The sequence below is a fragment of the Pseudopodoces humilis genome, chromosome 1, assembly GCF_049639895.1.
Source record: "Pseudopodoces humilis isolate 2021_Gansu_Grassland_sample_001 chromosome 1, ASM4963989v1, whole genome shotgun sequence".
In the NCBI taxonomy this organism is placed as follows: domain Eukaryota; kingdom Metazoa; phylum Chordata; class Aves; order Passeriformes; family Paridae; genus Pseudopodoces; species Pseudopodoces humilis.
In genome coordinates this window covers 28,376,989-28,390,793 of record NC_142200.1, presented here as the reverse complement: position 1 = coordinate 28,390,793, position 13,805 = coordinate 28,376,989, and the positions used below count along the sequence as shown (strand labels likewise).

Genomic DNA, 13,805 nt, shown 5'->3' with positions numbered 1-13,805 from the left:
CTCAAAGAAATATTAATATATTTATGCATCGTCTAGTTGTGTTCCAGTCCATTCCACACAAAGGAAGTTTTCCAAAATATCAGCATGCTTAGATAAGCATTCAGGCTCCTCATTTATATTTCTCAGCAAAGTAAATAGAATGAGTTTAACCATTCATTTTACTGAAATATATGATAGTAGACAAAACTGGAAAGACCTATCTAATGAACACAAAATCAGTCAAGCATTTTTCCTGATTCTGATGTAGTTGATGTGATAGAAACTACAGGGGGAAGAAAGAAATGCAGGCTTAAAGGACCAAAGTTTGAAGGATATTGAGTTTCATCTCCAAAAGTAGACCAGAAATGAGATAAAGGAAGGAGAGGGGGTGATTGGGGGTGTTTTATGTGGGTTTGGTTGTTTGTGAGTTTTTTATGTTGGGATTTGTGGTTAGGGTTTTTTTGGTAAAGAAAGCATGCCTCCACTGATTTTAGTGAGCAGCTGCTCCAGAACTGCACTGTTCCACAAGCTGCTCCTTCCAGTATTTGACCTGGAACAGAACATGAGTACAAACTCCAAAACTTACAATGCTGTGTGAAATTTAAGTTTAGCATAACTCTCTATTGCACAAGCTAATCCACCATATAGCTCATTTCACAACTGTAGATGTCAAACAAAAGAATACCTATATTTGTTGCCATTCTGAGTACTGGTCATGCCCTAGTTTAATGGGTCCATTGGGTTTAACAGATTAGTCTGGTAAACTTTCCAAACTTTACGGTTAAGGACTGCTCTAACTTGTACGCAGGTTATTGTTACATCAGGTTTGGCACATCACAGCTTGGCCATCAGCACAAAAAAACACCCAGAATAACTCAGACCTTAAACAGCTATGAATAATGCAATCCACCATTTTTCATTCTGGTAAAAACTTGACCAGGATATTGAAGAGGTGGAAGGTGAGACACTGCCTTGCATACTGCTAATCCTCAGTTGTCAATCTACAAGTGTGCCCTGTAGTAGGGAGCTATGATACAGCATTATTACTAAGAAGCCATCACATCCCTCAGAAATGCTGCTGGCACCACCTTGCATGAAGGGGAAACAAGGCCTCTCCAGTAATACTACCTTGGAACAGGAAGACTAGAGAAGTTATTTTACTTGACACTTGCTCTATCCTTAATTTATTATTTTCCCTTCTAAAAATATTAAAGTCTTCTTAGCTCCTCTTGACAAAACACAGAGGTCTTGCTTTGACTTTTGTATCCCTCTTCTCATATTTTCACTTTTTGCTTTTGAATAGGAAAATACTCATTGGGGATGGGAGAGAAGTATGTTTCTGGGATTCACCAAGGTACAGTTTGGTCTCGAACTGTATATAAGAAACAGAAGCACACTAAAGACTTTACATATCAGTGTGCTAAAACAGCATTAAAGAAGTCTCTACATTCACTGCAGCAAAGCTCTCCCTTTTGCTATTTATCCCAAAAACATTTCCTCACCTTTTCATCTCTATCCTGAGTACTGAAGTACTCAGTACATCACTCTGCTGATTCCATTGATACTCAAGTTGTTTTCCTTCTTATACAATCTCCAAAAATCTGTCATGCCAAAAAACCTGCCCAGTGACAGGCACAGAAGCCAATCGAAACTACTCAGCTTCAAAGCATCAACTCCAACAGGTTTCACTTGCTACTGTTCAGAAATGTGCAGAAACTAATTCTCCCTGCTCACCGCTGCTCATGAACCATAGTACTCATGTTCATCTGCAATTCACACACAAAGGTAGCAAAGCAGGATGCCCCAAATACCTTTAAGGGTGGCGTACGTTTCCCAGTTAAAGACTTGGTCAGTATCTTGTGTTTTACCATAGAATGGTTTGGGTCAGAAGGGAGCTCCAGTTTCCCTGCTAGGGACATCTTAAACTAGATCAGGTTGCTCAGAGCCCCATCCAGTGTTTCCACTGGACCTTTCAAAGTCCAGTGGCCACCAAAACCCTCCAGTAATTTTGAGGAATCAAGCGTCCACCACCTCTCTGGGCAACCTGTACCAGTGATTCACCACCCTCATAGTAAAAAGTTTCGCTATATCTAGTCTGAAGCTACCCTCCTTCAGGTAAAAACCATTACCCTTTGTTCTGTCACAACAGGTGTTGCTAAAAAGTCTGTCACTGTCTTTCCTATAAGCCTCCTTTAACTACTGAAAGGCTGCAATAAGATTTCCCTGGAGCCTTCTTCAGGCAGAACAAGCTCATCTCTCTCAGCCTTTCTTCATACAATAGGTGTTCCATCCCTCCAATGATTTTCATGGCCCTGTTTTGAACCTGCTTCAATAGGTCCAAGTATTTCCTGTTCTAGGGATCACAGAACTGGACGCAATACTCCAGGTGGGATCTCATGAGATCCAAGAAGAGGGGCAGAATCACCTCCCTTGACCAGCTGGCCACTGCTGCTTTTGATGAGGCCCAGGATATGTCATGGCTTTCTGGGCTGCAAGTGCACACTGTTGACTCATGTCCAGCTTTTCATACATCAGCACCAGCCTAAGTCCCTCTCTGCAGGGCTCCTCTCATTCCCTTCATTCCCCAGCCTGTACGGATACTGCAGGTTGCCTTAACCCAGGATAATTTATGGGAACAAATTACACACTTAAGAGTGTGAACAACTTGCAGCTCAGAAGTTGGTGTTTTAAGCAATGCACCCAAAGGGGAGCACTAGGCAGAAGGCTCACCTACCATTCCAGCTGTGCTCTGAGAGCACCAACCGCCTTCCCTGCAGGATTGCTGGACTGTTAAAACCAAGTCCTCAAAACCACATTTGAACCTGAAGGATCCCCATCCATACACCAGCAAAACCATGAAACTCCTGCTTCTTTACAGAAGTGCTCTGTCTGTTGTCCAACCAACAGTGGGCAGTTAGTGCAGCCCAGCACACAGCGGCCATGTCCTGCAATACATGCAGCACCTCTCTGGCACTTGTTTCATGCCTGGCTTTTTCCTCCTTTGATATTAAACATAATTAAACAAGTTTATATTGAATGTCAGCACTGGTTGGTGGAACTGAGTAATCAAGAATGCATTTGCAGTAGACTGATTTCTTTGGAAAAAGTCAACTGTTGGAGACACTGCAGTCCAAAACAGAATTCTTCCCCCTACAATAATCAGAGATTCCTCCAGAAAATCAAAAACTAAGTTGACTGAGTATTTAAAGATTAACCTGAAGGGCAGGAAAGCAAGATTTGTTTGCACCTAAAAATCAAGACTATATTTAAAAAGAGATATTCAGCCACTGCATTTTACTTTTCTGAAGAAGTGTACTACTGCCTGCTTAGCGTCCACACTAGTTCTGCTACGTGTTCTTCTAAGTGTTAATGATATACAGAGCTCAAGTAGCAGTTCACAAAGTACAGACAGGTGTCTCAGCATTTACTGGAAGTGCACCAAGAAATTCAAATATGTTTTAGGGAAGGCTAGTATTTAAGACTGATTGATATAAACAGTTATTTAAACAGTAGCAGCAACTGTTTATTCCTTCATCAGTTTTCAGGCAAGGAAGTTTAGAGTGTGTGTCTAAAACACATCTTTACTGTAGTTAAGGACTGCTTTATTGGAGAAAATAATGTTTCAGTGTGTTCCCCTCCTCCCAAATTACTGCACTTAAATCATATGACAGCAGCAGACAGATAGAAGTGCAGTAGAGTTTTTGGCAGTTAAACTATATAAACAACAACTTCTATGACACACAGGATCCCCCCCCAACACATCCTAACCTCGGTTTGGGATGTGTCCCCCCAACCTAAGCTTGGGGCTGAGGTCCCCACACACCCTGGACCAAGAGCTGGTGGAAAAAGATAGGGATCCAGCTGTGGCCTGAGCCCTGGAAGAAGTAGGGAGCCAGAGCCACAGCATGCTCAGTCTTGTTCAACAAGATCAGGGTTGAACACCTGCTTGGCAAACAGCAGCAGAACACGAGTTTGCCATTTCAGACAATGGCAAGCTGGGCTTGTGACCTTCTTCAGATGTCCAGACGTCTCTTTGGGGTCCTCTGCAGGAAATTTTGTTCTCTGTTCCTTCAAGCACAGCAGTCTCTCAGTGTCTCTCTGAAACAGGGTCCATCTGGTGGACCCATCCCTTTCTTGAGGGCGGCCCGTACCTGACATATTTGGGATACCAGAGCTGCACAGCACCTCTAGAGTTTGCCCAGGCAACAGACAAAAAGGCTTGTCACAACTCAGAGCACAAGAAGGTAAAATATACCTGCCATGCAGGCACCAAAGCAATCTTAAGAGAAAGACATGATTTCAGGTCTTTTCTTTTACTCAAGAACAAGCTCCCTGTAAAAGAAAAAAAAGCAGTTTTGGAGCACAACACTTGCAAGTAGCTTGCTGAGAAGACTAAACAGAGCATGAATGGTACTTTTAAGAGCTCATAGTTCCAAGCAAAGCACACTGCAGTAAAACAGCCTGTTTTCCTTCTGCCAAGACAGTGACATCTGGCAAAAGGAAAGTCAATATTTAAATCAGGCTCTATTCCCACTCCATGCCTAGGCTGGTACTACTTCTGATGCTCTTCATCCCTGCATGTACGTCAGCTGCCCAGCAAAGCCTCTTCAGGGACTGCCTGGCGCAGATTTTTTTTGGTGCTATGGAAACAGCCTGCACAGTGGTGTGTGATCCACTCACACACATCGAGGCCTGTGCGTGGGCAGGCACAGAACTAACCTCTGCCAGCAGTAATCAAAGCACTCTGAGCAGTCAGCAGGTTAAAAACAATGATTGATCTGGGGGGCTTTCTGCTCTGCCTTCAGCCTGCTTCTCAAGACTCCTCAGATGTAGGCTAAACACTTTTGAGATGTGCTGAAGGGATTTCTCTTCTGCATAACAATATAGACACTAAAGGTGCAGTCCAGCCAGTGGGAGCTGTGCCCATTTCATAACCCCACCCCTCCTTTTGAGTAGGAAGTACTGGTTTCTACTTAAAGGACAGCTTCTTTAAAGATGCTTATAGACGAGTCCTTATATAGCTCCATTCCTGGGAACATGTGAGGAAAAGCAAGGGACATATCAAGAGTCTGATGTACTCCTGCAAGGACTACAGTGTATCAGAATTCAGTGAAATGGCCTTCTTCAAAGGCAGCCTGTCCTGGCAGCAGCTGCAAATGTCCACTATTGTATGTTATTCCCAGGGACTGGATTGCTGTAGAACACTGCAATGAACATCAGAGATGACTCGAGTAGAAGCATAAGGGGAGTTTCCTTCAAATTCTGCTGTCCTGATCAAATTAATCAAGACTTTCTAATGCCATGATGTGATACACATTTAGGCAGAGAACAGACAAAGAGAGGTGAGTTTTTGCTCATCTTGGGATCCCTGCTGGTAGTTTAATTTAAATACTTTAGGCAAAAAGTAAGCAATGCAAGACAGACACAAGCAACATCCCCAATGCTCACAACTGAAATACACAGGTTTGCCAGGCTAAGGAGCAGTTAAAAAAATATTACTTACAAAGCTTTGCTTTCAACCTTTTTGAGGTTTTTCTCATGAACCAACATCACTGCCACACATGGGCTCCAGTCCTAGAAAAGTACAGGAGGAGCACCTGTCTGAAAACACCAACTCCAGCCTCCCTTTGCACATCTTTTCATCTCTTTCTGGAGGTTCCACTTCCCTCTAGCTGCTAGACAAGAGAAAGCAAAACAGGAAAAATATCTGCTTTTCTGCCTCTGCTTGCCTAACCCACCACCCCCAGCAAGCTGCAGATGCTCCCCAGCCTCTGTTACTCCACAGTACAACACTGCCACTGCTAGTGACAGGACATAAGCTTCAAGGCAAGCTTGCAAGTCCCCAGGGCTAGAGACTTGTCAGGCTCACTCTGCCTCTACCCTCCTTAATTTGCTTGCAGTTTTGTTTTACTTGGTGTGTCTCAGAGTAGAGACACAGAATGTGAAAACACAGGCACAGTACAAGTAAGAGCCCAGGGTTGACATTGGAGATCCCATGGCTATAAGAAAGTCATCAGTCACCAGTGGAGATGTGCAGTTGGACGAAACTATTTTAGAGGTAACAGAGAGCAAAGGAACAATATCTAGCAAATATAAAAGGCACTTTATATAATAGATGTGGATGAAACATGGAGCTTGCAAAGTCATGAAAGAAACAGCAGATGTTTATAAAGCAAACATAACAGAAGGATTCCAGTGGATCCTACAGTGAGGAAGAAACCACCACCATCCTATTCCTCCCAGAAAAGGAGTCACAATATGACAACTTGCTCTAATACCCCTGCCATTATCAGAATGATACTACCAGCCTCAGAAGCCAGGGGAAGGATGAGTAAACCACCGAGAAAAAGGTGCAGAAACAAAGTTTGTATGTTAGCTTTATTATTACAAAGATTTCATCTGCATAATAGTCTTTGTCTAAACAAATTCTTGAATTAGATTGTTAAGATTTAAATTACACTAACAATAAAGAGGTTTTCTTCCCAGGTACACACACAAAGTGTGCTTCCTCTTTACCTATAAAGTTTTTAAGCACAACACACATTTGTTGTTCTGCTGGGAGGCTACAAGCAGGGGAGGGGCAGTTCAGAAGCCTGTCACTCCAAACTACATGTGTCACAGCACACAGCAGTTCCTATACACCTCAGTTCTGCAGAAAAGGGAACATTCCTTGGCTTAGCCAAGGCAGCATTTGCTGGGCCACTCCACTGTCAGTCAGCATCCAAGGTCACTTACTGCTCTGTTCTCACACTCTAGAACAGAGACGTCAGCTTGCAAAACAGGAAGGCTGCCTCTTTTGGCGACAGCATTCACACCATAGCAATAGTGCTGGTTTCTCTCTAGATACCATCAATCCACCCCTTTCTGCTCAGGAGCAAGTAACAGCACAATGAGCATTTTTCCACACACCGGCAGCCAGAGCCATGCTGCTCCCCCTACCCCACCCAGGGACAAGTGGCTGCAGACTCCTGCAGCTGACTGCCACCACTTGTACTTGCACTGGCAGAAAATCCACACAGACATGTACGGCTCTGCCAGAAATAAGTGTTTTCATAGCAGGGCAAGGGTACTCCAGACCAGTTAGCCTGACTCATGGTATCACCCTGACAAATGGCAAAAGCCAACACAGAGCTGTATATTCTTTCATTTCTGCTCCCTTAACCAGAGGCAAAGGAGGAAGACAAGTAACAGGAAATGACAGAAGTGACACTGAACTTTCAGGAGAGACCCAGATTAGAAAATTCTGGGTAGCTGGTCTGTTACTGCAGCCCTTTTCAAAAGAGAAGGCTTGAAGTAGAAAGCCTGTCCTCCAATACAAGGTTTTTGAGTGACGGTTCCCAATCACTGGCGAACACACCCAAATATGAGCAATTTTAGAGATACTCTCCACCTTTAACAGGAGAGAAAGCTGTCCCTCTGGAGACTTAAATTTAAGCTGACACAGACTGACAGTGTTGGCTGAACAAGAGCATTTCAATTTAGAGCTTAATCTCACTTAATGCTTGCTTTCCCTTTCAGTCACCCTTTGTTTGACGTTTTTCTGCTTACTCATTGCAGGATATTAAAAGAACAAGGGTAAACACCTCCCTTCCTCCATATAGCAAATCTCAAATCAGAATTGCCCATATTATTACAAAGACTCTAGTGGAGGCAACAGTGGGATCATAATTCTCCTACCTGGAGGCAAGCATCTCATAAAAGCACAATAACCCCACACCCATCAGTGTCTGCTGCACAGGGCTCAGGAAACAATACTGTTGTTCTCACCTATTAAATTAAGAAGGAGGAGTTTGGGTTATTTTGTTTTGAAAATTGGTCAAGAAATATTTGCTTTCAAGAACACTCCCTGCACTGTATCTGCTGCCATGGAAACATCACTTTTTGAAGAGATACAGCACATATCCTCCCTTACCTGCAGCAATGTCCAGCACCCTCAGTAATCAGCAATCCACAAACACCTCACTGATTTTTCATGGCAAACCTAGTTCCTTCTTTTCCTGCAAGAATTCTCTGTACTGGCTGAGGGACTTACTGCCAATGAAAACTGCCAGGACATCTTCCTGTTAAAGGAGCAAACAGTTGTGAAGAAAGAGGACAAAGCCTTCCCAGCTTTTACAACACTCAGGTCAGCAAAAGCAGATTTTGGGATGTCCTTACCCAGCAGGGTCAGTACATGGCAGAAAGCATCAGAAGCCCCAACACCCACTTCCTTTATCACCCAGCTCCTCCTCGGACTATACTGACATCAGCTCACAAAACAGAAGTTGTTAGTCAAAGGGTGCTGTATGCAGCAGCTGTAGAAGACAAGGGGGAAAAATGTACATACAAGATAGACAGGAGCATGAACAGAGATACGAATGACATAAAAATGAATAAAGATAACATTCCCAAGGCAGAGTAGTACAGTATGTGGTTACTGACAGCCCCTGCAGATGGAAGGGGCTGTGCTCTGTAACTCCAGGCACAGTTCATAGCAGCTCAACAGCACTTGTACCCAGGCCAGGAGAGGTGTTAACATATGGCAACCAACTTTCAGCCATGAAAACCAGCTGTTCCCACTTTACTCACAAAGCATCCAGACCAAGCAGAGCAAGGAGCTTGTGCAGCCTCCACCAACACATTCTTAAACCAAAGCCAAGTTGCAGTGCTTTATATTAGCCCAGAAATGTCAGCCTGAGCCTCCATGACCTCACATTGCTTTGGTGGGCATTCACAGTGGGAGAAAGGGAGAACCTGTGCACCACTTCAAAGTGTGGGAAACTGGAACAAAAAGGAATTGCGTCAGTTTCTTGTTGGATTTTAAAGGCCCCGAGCAGTTACAGCTTGGCTTCATTGGAGGATCAAAGGACACAGATCCTTAGCTAAGCTTTCTCTGCACCAAAAGGTCTGAGAGTAGACCTTACTCTGCCTGGGTGAAGGACTGTATTGACTGCTTGGGACAGCATTCATTGCAGGGAACAGGGAAAAAGTTTCATGCATACCACAGGCAACAGATTCTTTCCACAGTTGGAGCACTGGGCTGGCCCCCTTCTCCATATCCTACTGAAGTGGGTGTGAATATGAATGAAGAGTTCAAGTTACCCTTCAATGCTCAAGCATTGCAGAAGGCAGGAGCAGCTGACACTACTCCAGCCTCCAGCTGCCCACACAACAGTTGTGCATCAGCTGCTCAAGCATCCCTCCAACACAGCACAGTGATCCCCCACATTTCTGTACCTCATTCATGCACTGCCTGAGAGAGGAGGTCAGCAATGACATCAAATAACTATCTAATGCCAACCCACCAAGTCAGAACCCTCAACCCGAGTCAGAACAATATTTTCCCCACCAATACAGTTTTTCATGCAAAAGAAATGAAAGCTTGCTGCTGTTCAAGGCACATACTCTGTGCCTTGAGTCTTCTGATATTGCTATCATCTTCAAGTCACTGTTACAGACAGCTCAGTGAAATCACTCTTCCCTTGCAGTTCCAGCAACGATCCACTTGTATTTACTTACAAGTGTTTGACTTCACAATTGCACATTAAGTGAAAAAGGAAAAAAAAATTTACCTGCAGTACTGCAAGTATGAAGTGATAAGAAAACAAATAAAGCAGTAGGAAAAGGTGCAGCTTTGTCCAATGGGACAATGGGGGAAATCTTGTCCTACTAGCAACAGCAGCAACAAGTTCTTTTGGCAAAAAAAAAAAATATTAAAGCATTAAAATATTAAAGTCCATTCTGTCAGCTCCAAAAGTGCAAGTCAAGGCTCCAGGAAAAGAAAGGCTTACATAGTCTCTCAAGAAATCACATGTAGTGTTTTGGGACTCCTTTAAGTACCACGAAAGCCTGAACATTTTGAAAGACACCTGGTTACATAAGTGAAGTGTTGCTGAAGCATAAGAGGAACCTCTGAACACAACATTGGAGATGGATCATTACAGATAACTGTGCTGTGGTGCATGTGTTTGTGAGACTGTTCAGGGGCACAATCTCCTCATTCAGAACACTCCTTCCATTGTAGCTTCATCCTTATTTTTCCACTGGTAAACTGTACCAGCACTAACAGTAACAGTGCCAAGTCAGAGAGAGACTTTTTGCAAGCAAAATTAGGTGTGGTTGTAGTATGGTTGTTTTTGGAGGTTTTTTTGGGAGGAGAGTAGGGAGGAAGAGTGGACAGCAGCATCTTTGTGAAAGCACAACTGCAGTTATTAATGTATTCAGCAACTAAGTCCATACAGTGAATCAGATTTTTGTTCATGACAAGTTAAAGCAAAGCAACAGAATAAGGGACTCTTCATCTCATGATAATATTACATCCATTTGGCTTGAGCTGACACTACTGCTTTGGTGGCTGTAATCACAGAGCAAGAGGCTCTGAGTGCTTGGAGCCCAGTTTCCAGAGCTGTTGGGAATATGTTGAGAATCACACTGAGCCATGCAGCCAGTCCAAGTATCCCTTCAATGAAAACAAAGACATTTCAAGTGAAAAGTTGCTCAGTGATTCTGATGCTGCTGATGGTAGGCTAGGAACAACTTTTTAAGCACTGCTACCAAACCTGACTGCTTAAGAGAGAGGAGATACTTAAGCACATCCTACACCTAGAGTGTTAGACTTGTCTAGTCTGGCTGCAGTCTTAACCATAACCTAGATTTTCTTCCTACCTCCTAACTACTGCTATCTGGGAAAGCTGTCACCATAACAACAAAGCATGCAACCTCTGACTTGCAATTTTAAACTAATTAATTTCTAGTTAGAAGAGGCAATCCAGAATGTTTAAGCTGGACCCAGAGACAAGACATGGCAGTCTGAACTTTAACCACCTACATTGGCTTTAGTGAGTAATAATATTGTATCATCAAGCAGTTTCCAATGCAAGCACTCCAGCTTGCCAAGAATGGCGGTCTTTGAAGCCTAATTGGCAGGGCATTAGAAGCCTTTAAGTAACTGGCACAAGAGTGTTGACTAGTCTAGATTTTCCCACTGTACTTGTAGATTTCCACCTCACCACAAAGAGAAAACAGCATAATTACTCCAAAAAGAAGGCAGAGGAAGAAGGTGTTACACCATGTTTGCTCTGTAACAGTCCCTTACATCATACCAGGTACACTATTCTGATAAACATCCTGAGGTGCAATACCCTGTTTGTACGAAGCAATTTATAACACGAATGAGTACAATAGCAAAATAAGCCTCTAGTAAGTGTCAAGACTGTCACTAAAGATTTTCAAAAGATCATGTTATTTTACTCTCCTTTCCCATCAGATGTTGTTCTAGATCCCGAAGTTGCAATATGGACCTTTGCCTTTTTTATAGGAGAGCCTCAAGAACTTTGGGACACAAGCTGAAATCAGGTTTAATGCTCCTGCAGCTGGAATTAAAATTCTGAATTAACTGACAGTTGTGCTATTTTCTGGCACAATTCTGTTTGTAGGTACCCAAGAATAGGGCTTGGGGGTTGTTTTTTTTCCTTTTTTTTTGCATTTGTTTTTTGGGTTTTGTTTATTTGGTTTATTTTTAATTTATATTGAAGATTGACACAGGACTTCAAAATGGTTGAAGGAACCTCCCTGAGGCGATTCAGCCCCTCACCAGATTACTTTCTGATCAGGCAGAGATAACCTGACTTTTTCTTTAAGTACAGAGAAACTCAGAAGGTATTGTTAATTGTACAAATGTACTACACAATCCGCAAAACACTTATTGGGAGCAAATCGAGACTGGCACCTGGAGCAGCTCACCTGGCAGAGCACAGAGCTTGATCATGGCAGAGTAAGGGGTACATTCCCAGCAGCTCGTGCACCTCCAGCATCCCAGTGGCCAGCTTCCTGCCATCCCGAGCATGCCAAGCAGGAAAACCCTGAATGAAATCAGTCCAAGGGCCCAGACACTGAGCTGGGCCAAGCAGCTCTGCCAGCTTACTGCAGGTAACTTAGTGATCCCAGCCTGCCCTGCCTCGTCTAGAGGAAAGCAGATGGCATGTAGTTCAGTACCACACCATATGAAAGGCTCCAACTGATTCATGAATGGGTTGGATAAATTTAATATCCCACCTCTGTGGGATAAGCTTATACAGCAAGAGAAGGTGCTTTGCCTCTAGGTCAGTTTTCATCAGGGCACCAACTACTCACTTAGGCAAGCAGTTCTAAAGTTTTTGGATTTCGATAAACCAGGAAGTTTTAGGAAGTGTGATGCAGCCACGGCAGCCAGAACAAGTCTTCCCGGCAAAATGCACACCAGTGAAGCACCACGGAGCCACAGAGGCGCCAGTCCTGCTGCCGCTCAGGGGCAGAGAGGCAGCTGCCCAAACGGAGCTCCCAGCTGTGGAGGAACCCCGGGCTGGAAAGAATTAAAGGGGAACAAACCCTGCGAACAGCGTTGGTCAATCAGCAGTTGCACACTCGCAAAATGAAAGAGCTTTACTTTTACCGCAGGGTGAAAGTAGAAAGTTTATTCTGCCCGCGAAGCGCCGCGGGAAGGCCGGGATGCACTGCCGGTGCATCCGCGGCCGGGGGGCCCGGCAGCCGCCCTGAGCTCCGCCACCCGGCCCCGGTTCCGCATTTCCCGAGCCGACGGGCGGCGCAGCCTTGCCCAGGCCGCGGGCAGCCCCTTCCGCACCGCCCTGGACCGCAGCGCTGCCCGGCCCGGCTGGGCTGGGCAGGGCAGGTCCGAGCCGAGCAGCGAAGGGCTGCGAGAGCCACCGCCATCCCCGCCGCGCCAGCGCCGCCACCCGCCCGGGACGCAGCGGCAGCGCCCACCCCCCGCCCTACCTTGGTCCCTCGGGGGCTCCATGGCGGCCCCGCGCCCGTCCCGGTGCCCGTGCCCGTCGCGGCTGCCCCGGCTCGGCTCGACGCCCGCCCCCGCCGGCGCCTGGGTGGCAGCCGAGGCACCGCCCGTGCCCGCGGGGCGGGGCCGCCGCCCGTCACTCAGCGGCGCGGCCCGCCCAGGTGAGCGAGCACCGCCCGCCCCCCGCAGGTGAGCGCAGCGCAGCGCGGCATGGCACGCACAGGTGAGCCGAGCCCGAGCCTGCCCTTTGTCAGACCCTTGCCGGCTGTATCCTGGCTCCGGGGCAGCGTCCGGCTCTGCAGCGCTGCTGGACCTCGGCTTGTGCTGGCTGACACCGCGTGGCACCGGCTCGGTGCGGAGCGGCACAACCAACCGGTGCCCGCAGCTGGTGCGACGGGCAGGAGGAAGTTACCGCCGAAGAGATCCAGTTCACAGAATCAGTTAGGTTGGATAAGATCTCTGAGGTCATCGAGTCCAACCTATGACCAAACACCAGTTTGTCAACTAGACCATAGCACTAAGTGCCAAATACAATCTTTGCTTAAACACCTCCAGGGACGGTGACTTCACCACCTCCCTGAGCAGCCTCTTCCCACGTCTAATCCCGCTTTCAGTGAAAAAGTTCTTCCTAATGTCCAGTCTAAACCACCCGAGCATAACCTAAGACTGTCCCTCTTGCCCTGTTGCTGATTGCCTGGGACAAGAGGCAGTTTTCCACCTGGCTACAACCTCTTTTCAGGTAGTTGTAGAAAGTGATCAGATCACCCCTGAGCCTCCCTTTCTCCAGGCTGAACAACCCCAGTTTCCTCAGCCATTCCTCACGAGGCTTGTGCTCCAGACCCTTCACCAGCTTTTGTCCTTCTCTCGACACAGCACAGCACCTTTATGCAGCTGTGGAATCTTCTTTCTATTTGTTTATCAAAATATATCCCCCCACATAAATTTGCTGCATTAGAGAAGTTAAATGTGATTTTATTCTCACTTTAGAGATTGCCCTGCAAGACTCACTAGCATTTACACCAGGCAAGCTGGTGGTTGTGGCTGCTTGAAAGAGACTTCA

At 45.6% G+C, this 13,805-nt stretch overlaps 1 protein-coding gene across 1 annotated transcript in view; it reads right to left on the bottom strand.

Annotated features, from left to right (window-relative positions):
• TPD52 (tumor protein D52) overlaps positions 1-12,848 on the bottom strand; it is a 39,626-nt gene extending 26,778 nt beyond the window's left edge. Inside the window, exon 1 of the mRNA XM_088059509.1 lies at positions 12,730-12,848. Within this exon, the coding sequence (XP_087915635.1) occupies positions 12,730-12,751 (22 nt within the window). The 5' untranslated portion in view covers positions 12,752-12,848. The remainder of the gene's footprint in view (positions 1-12,729) is intronic.
• Between the last annotated feature and the right edge of the window lie 957 nt (positions 12,849-13,805).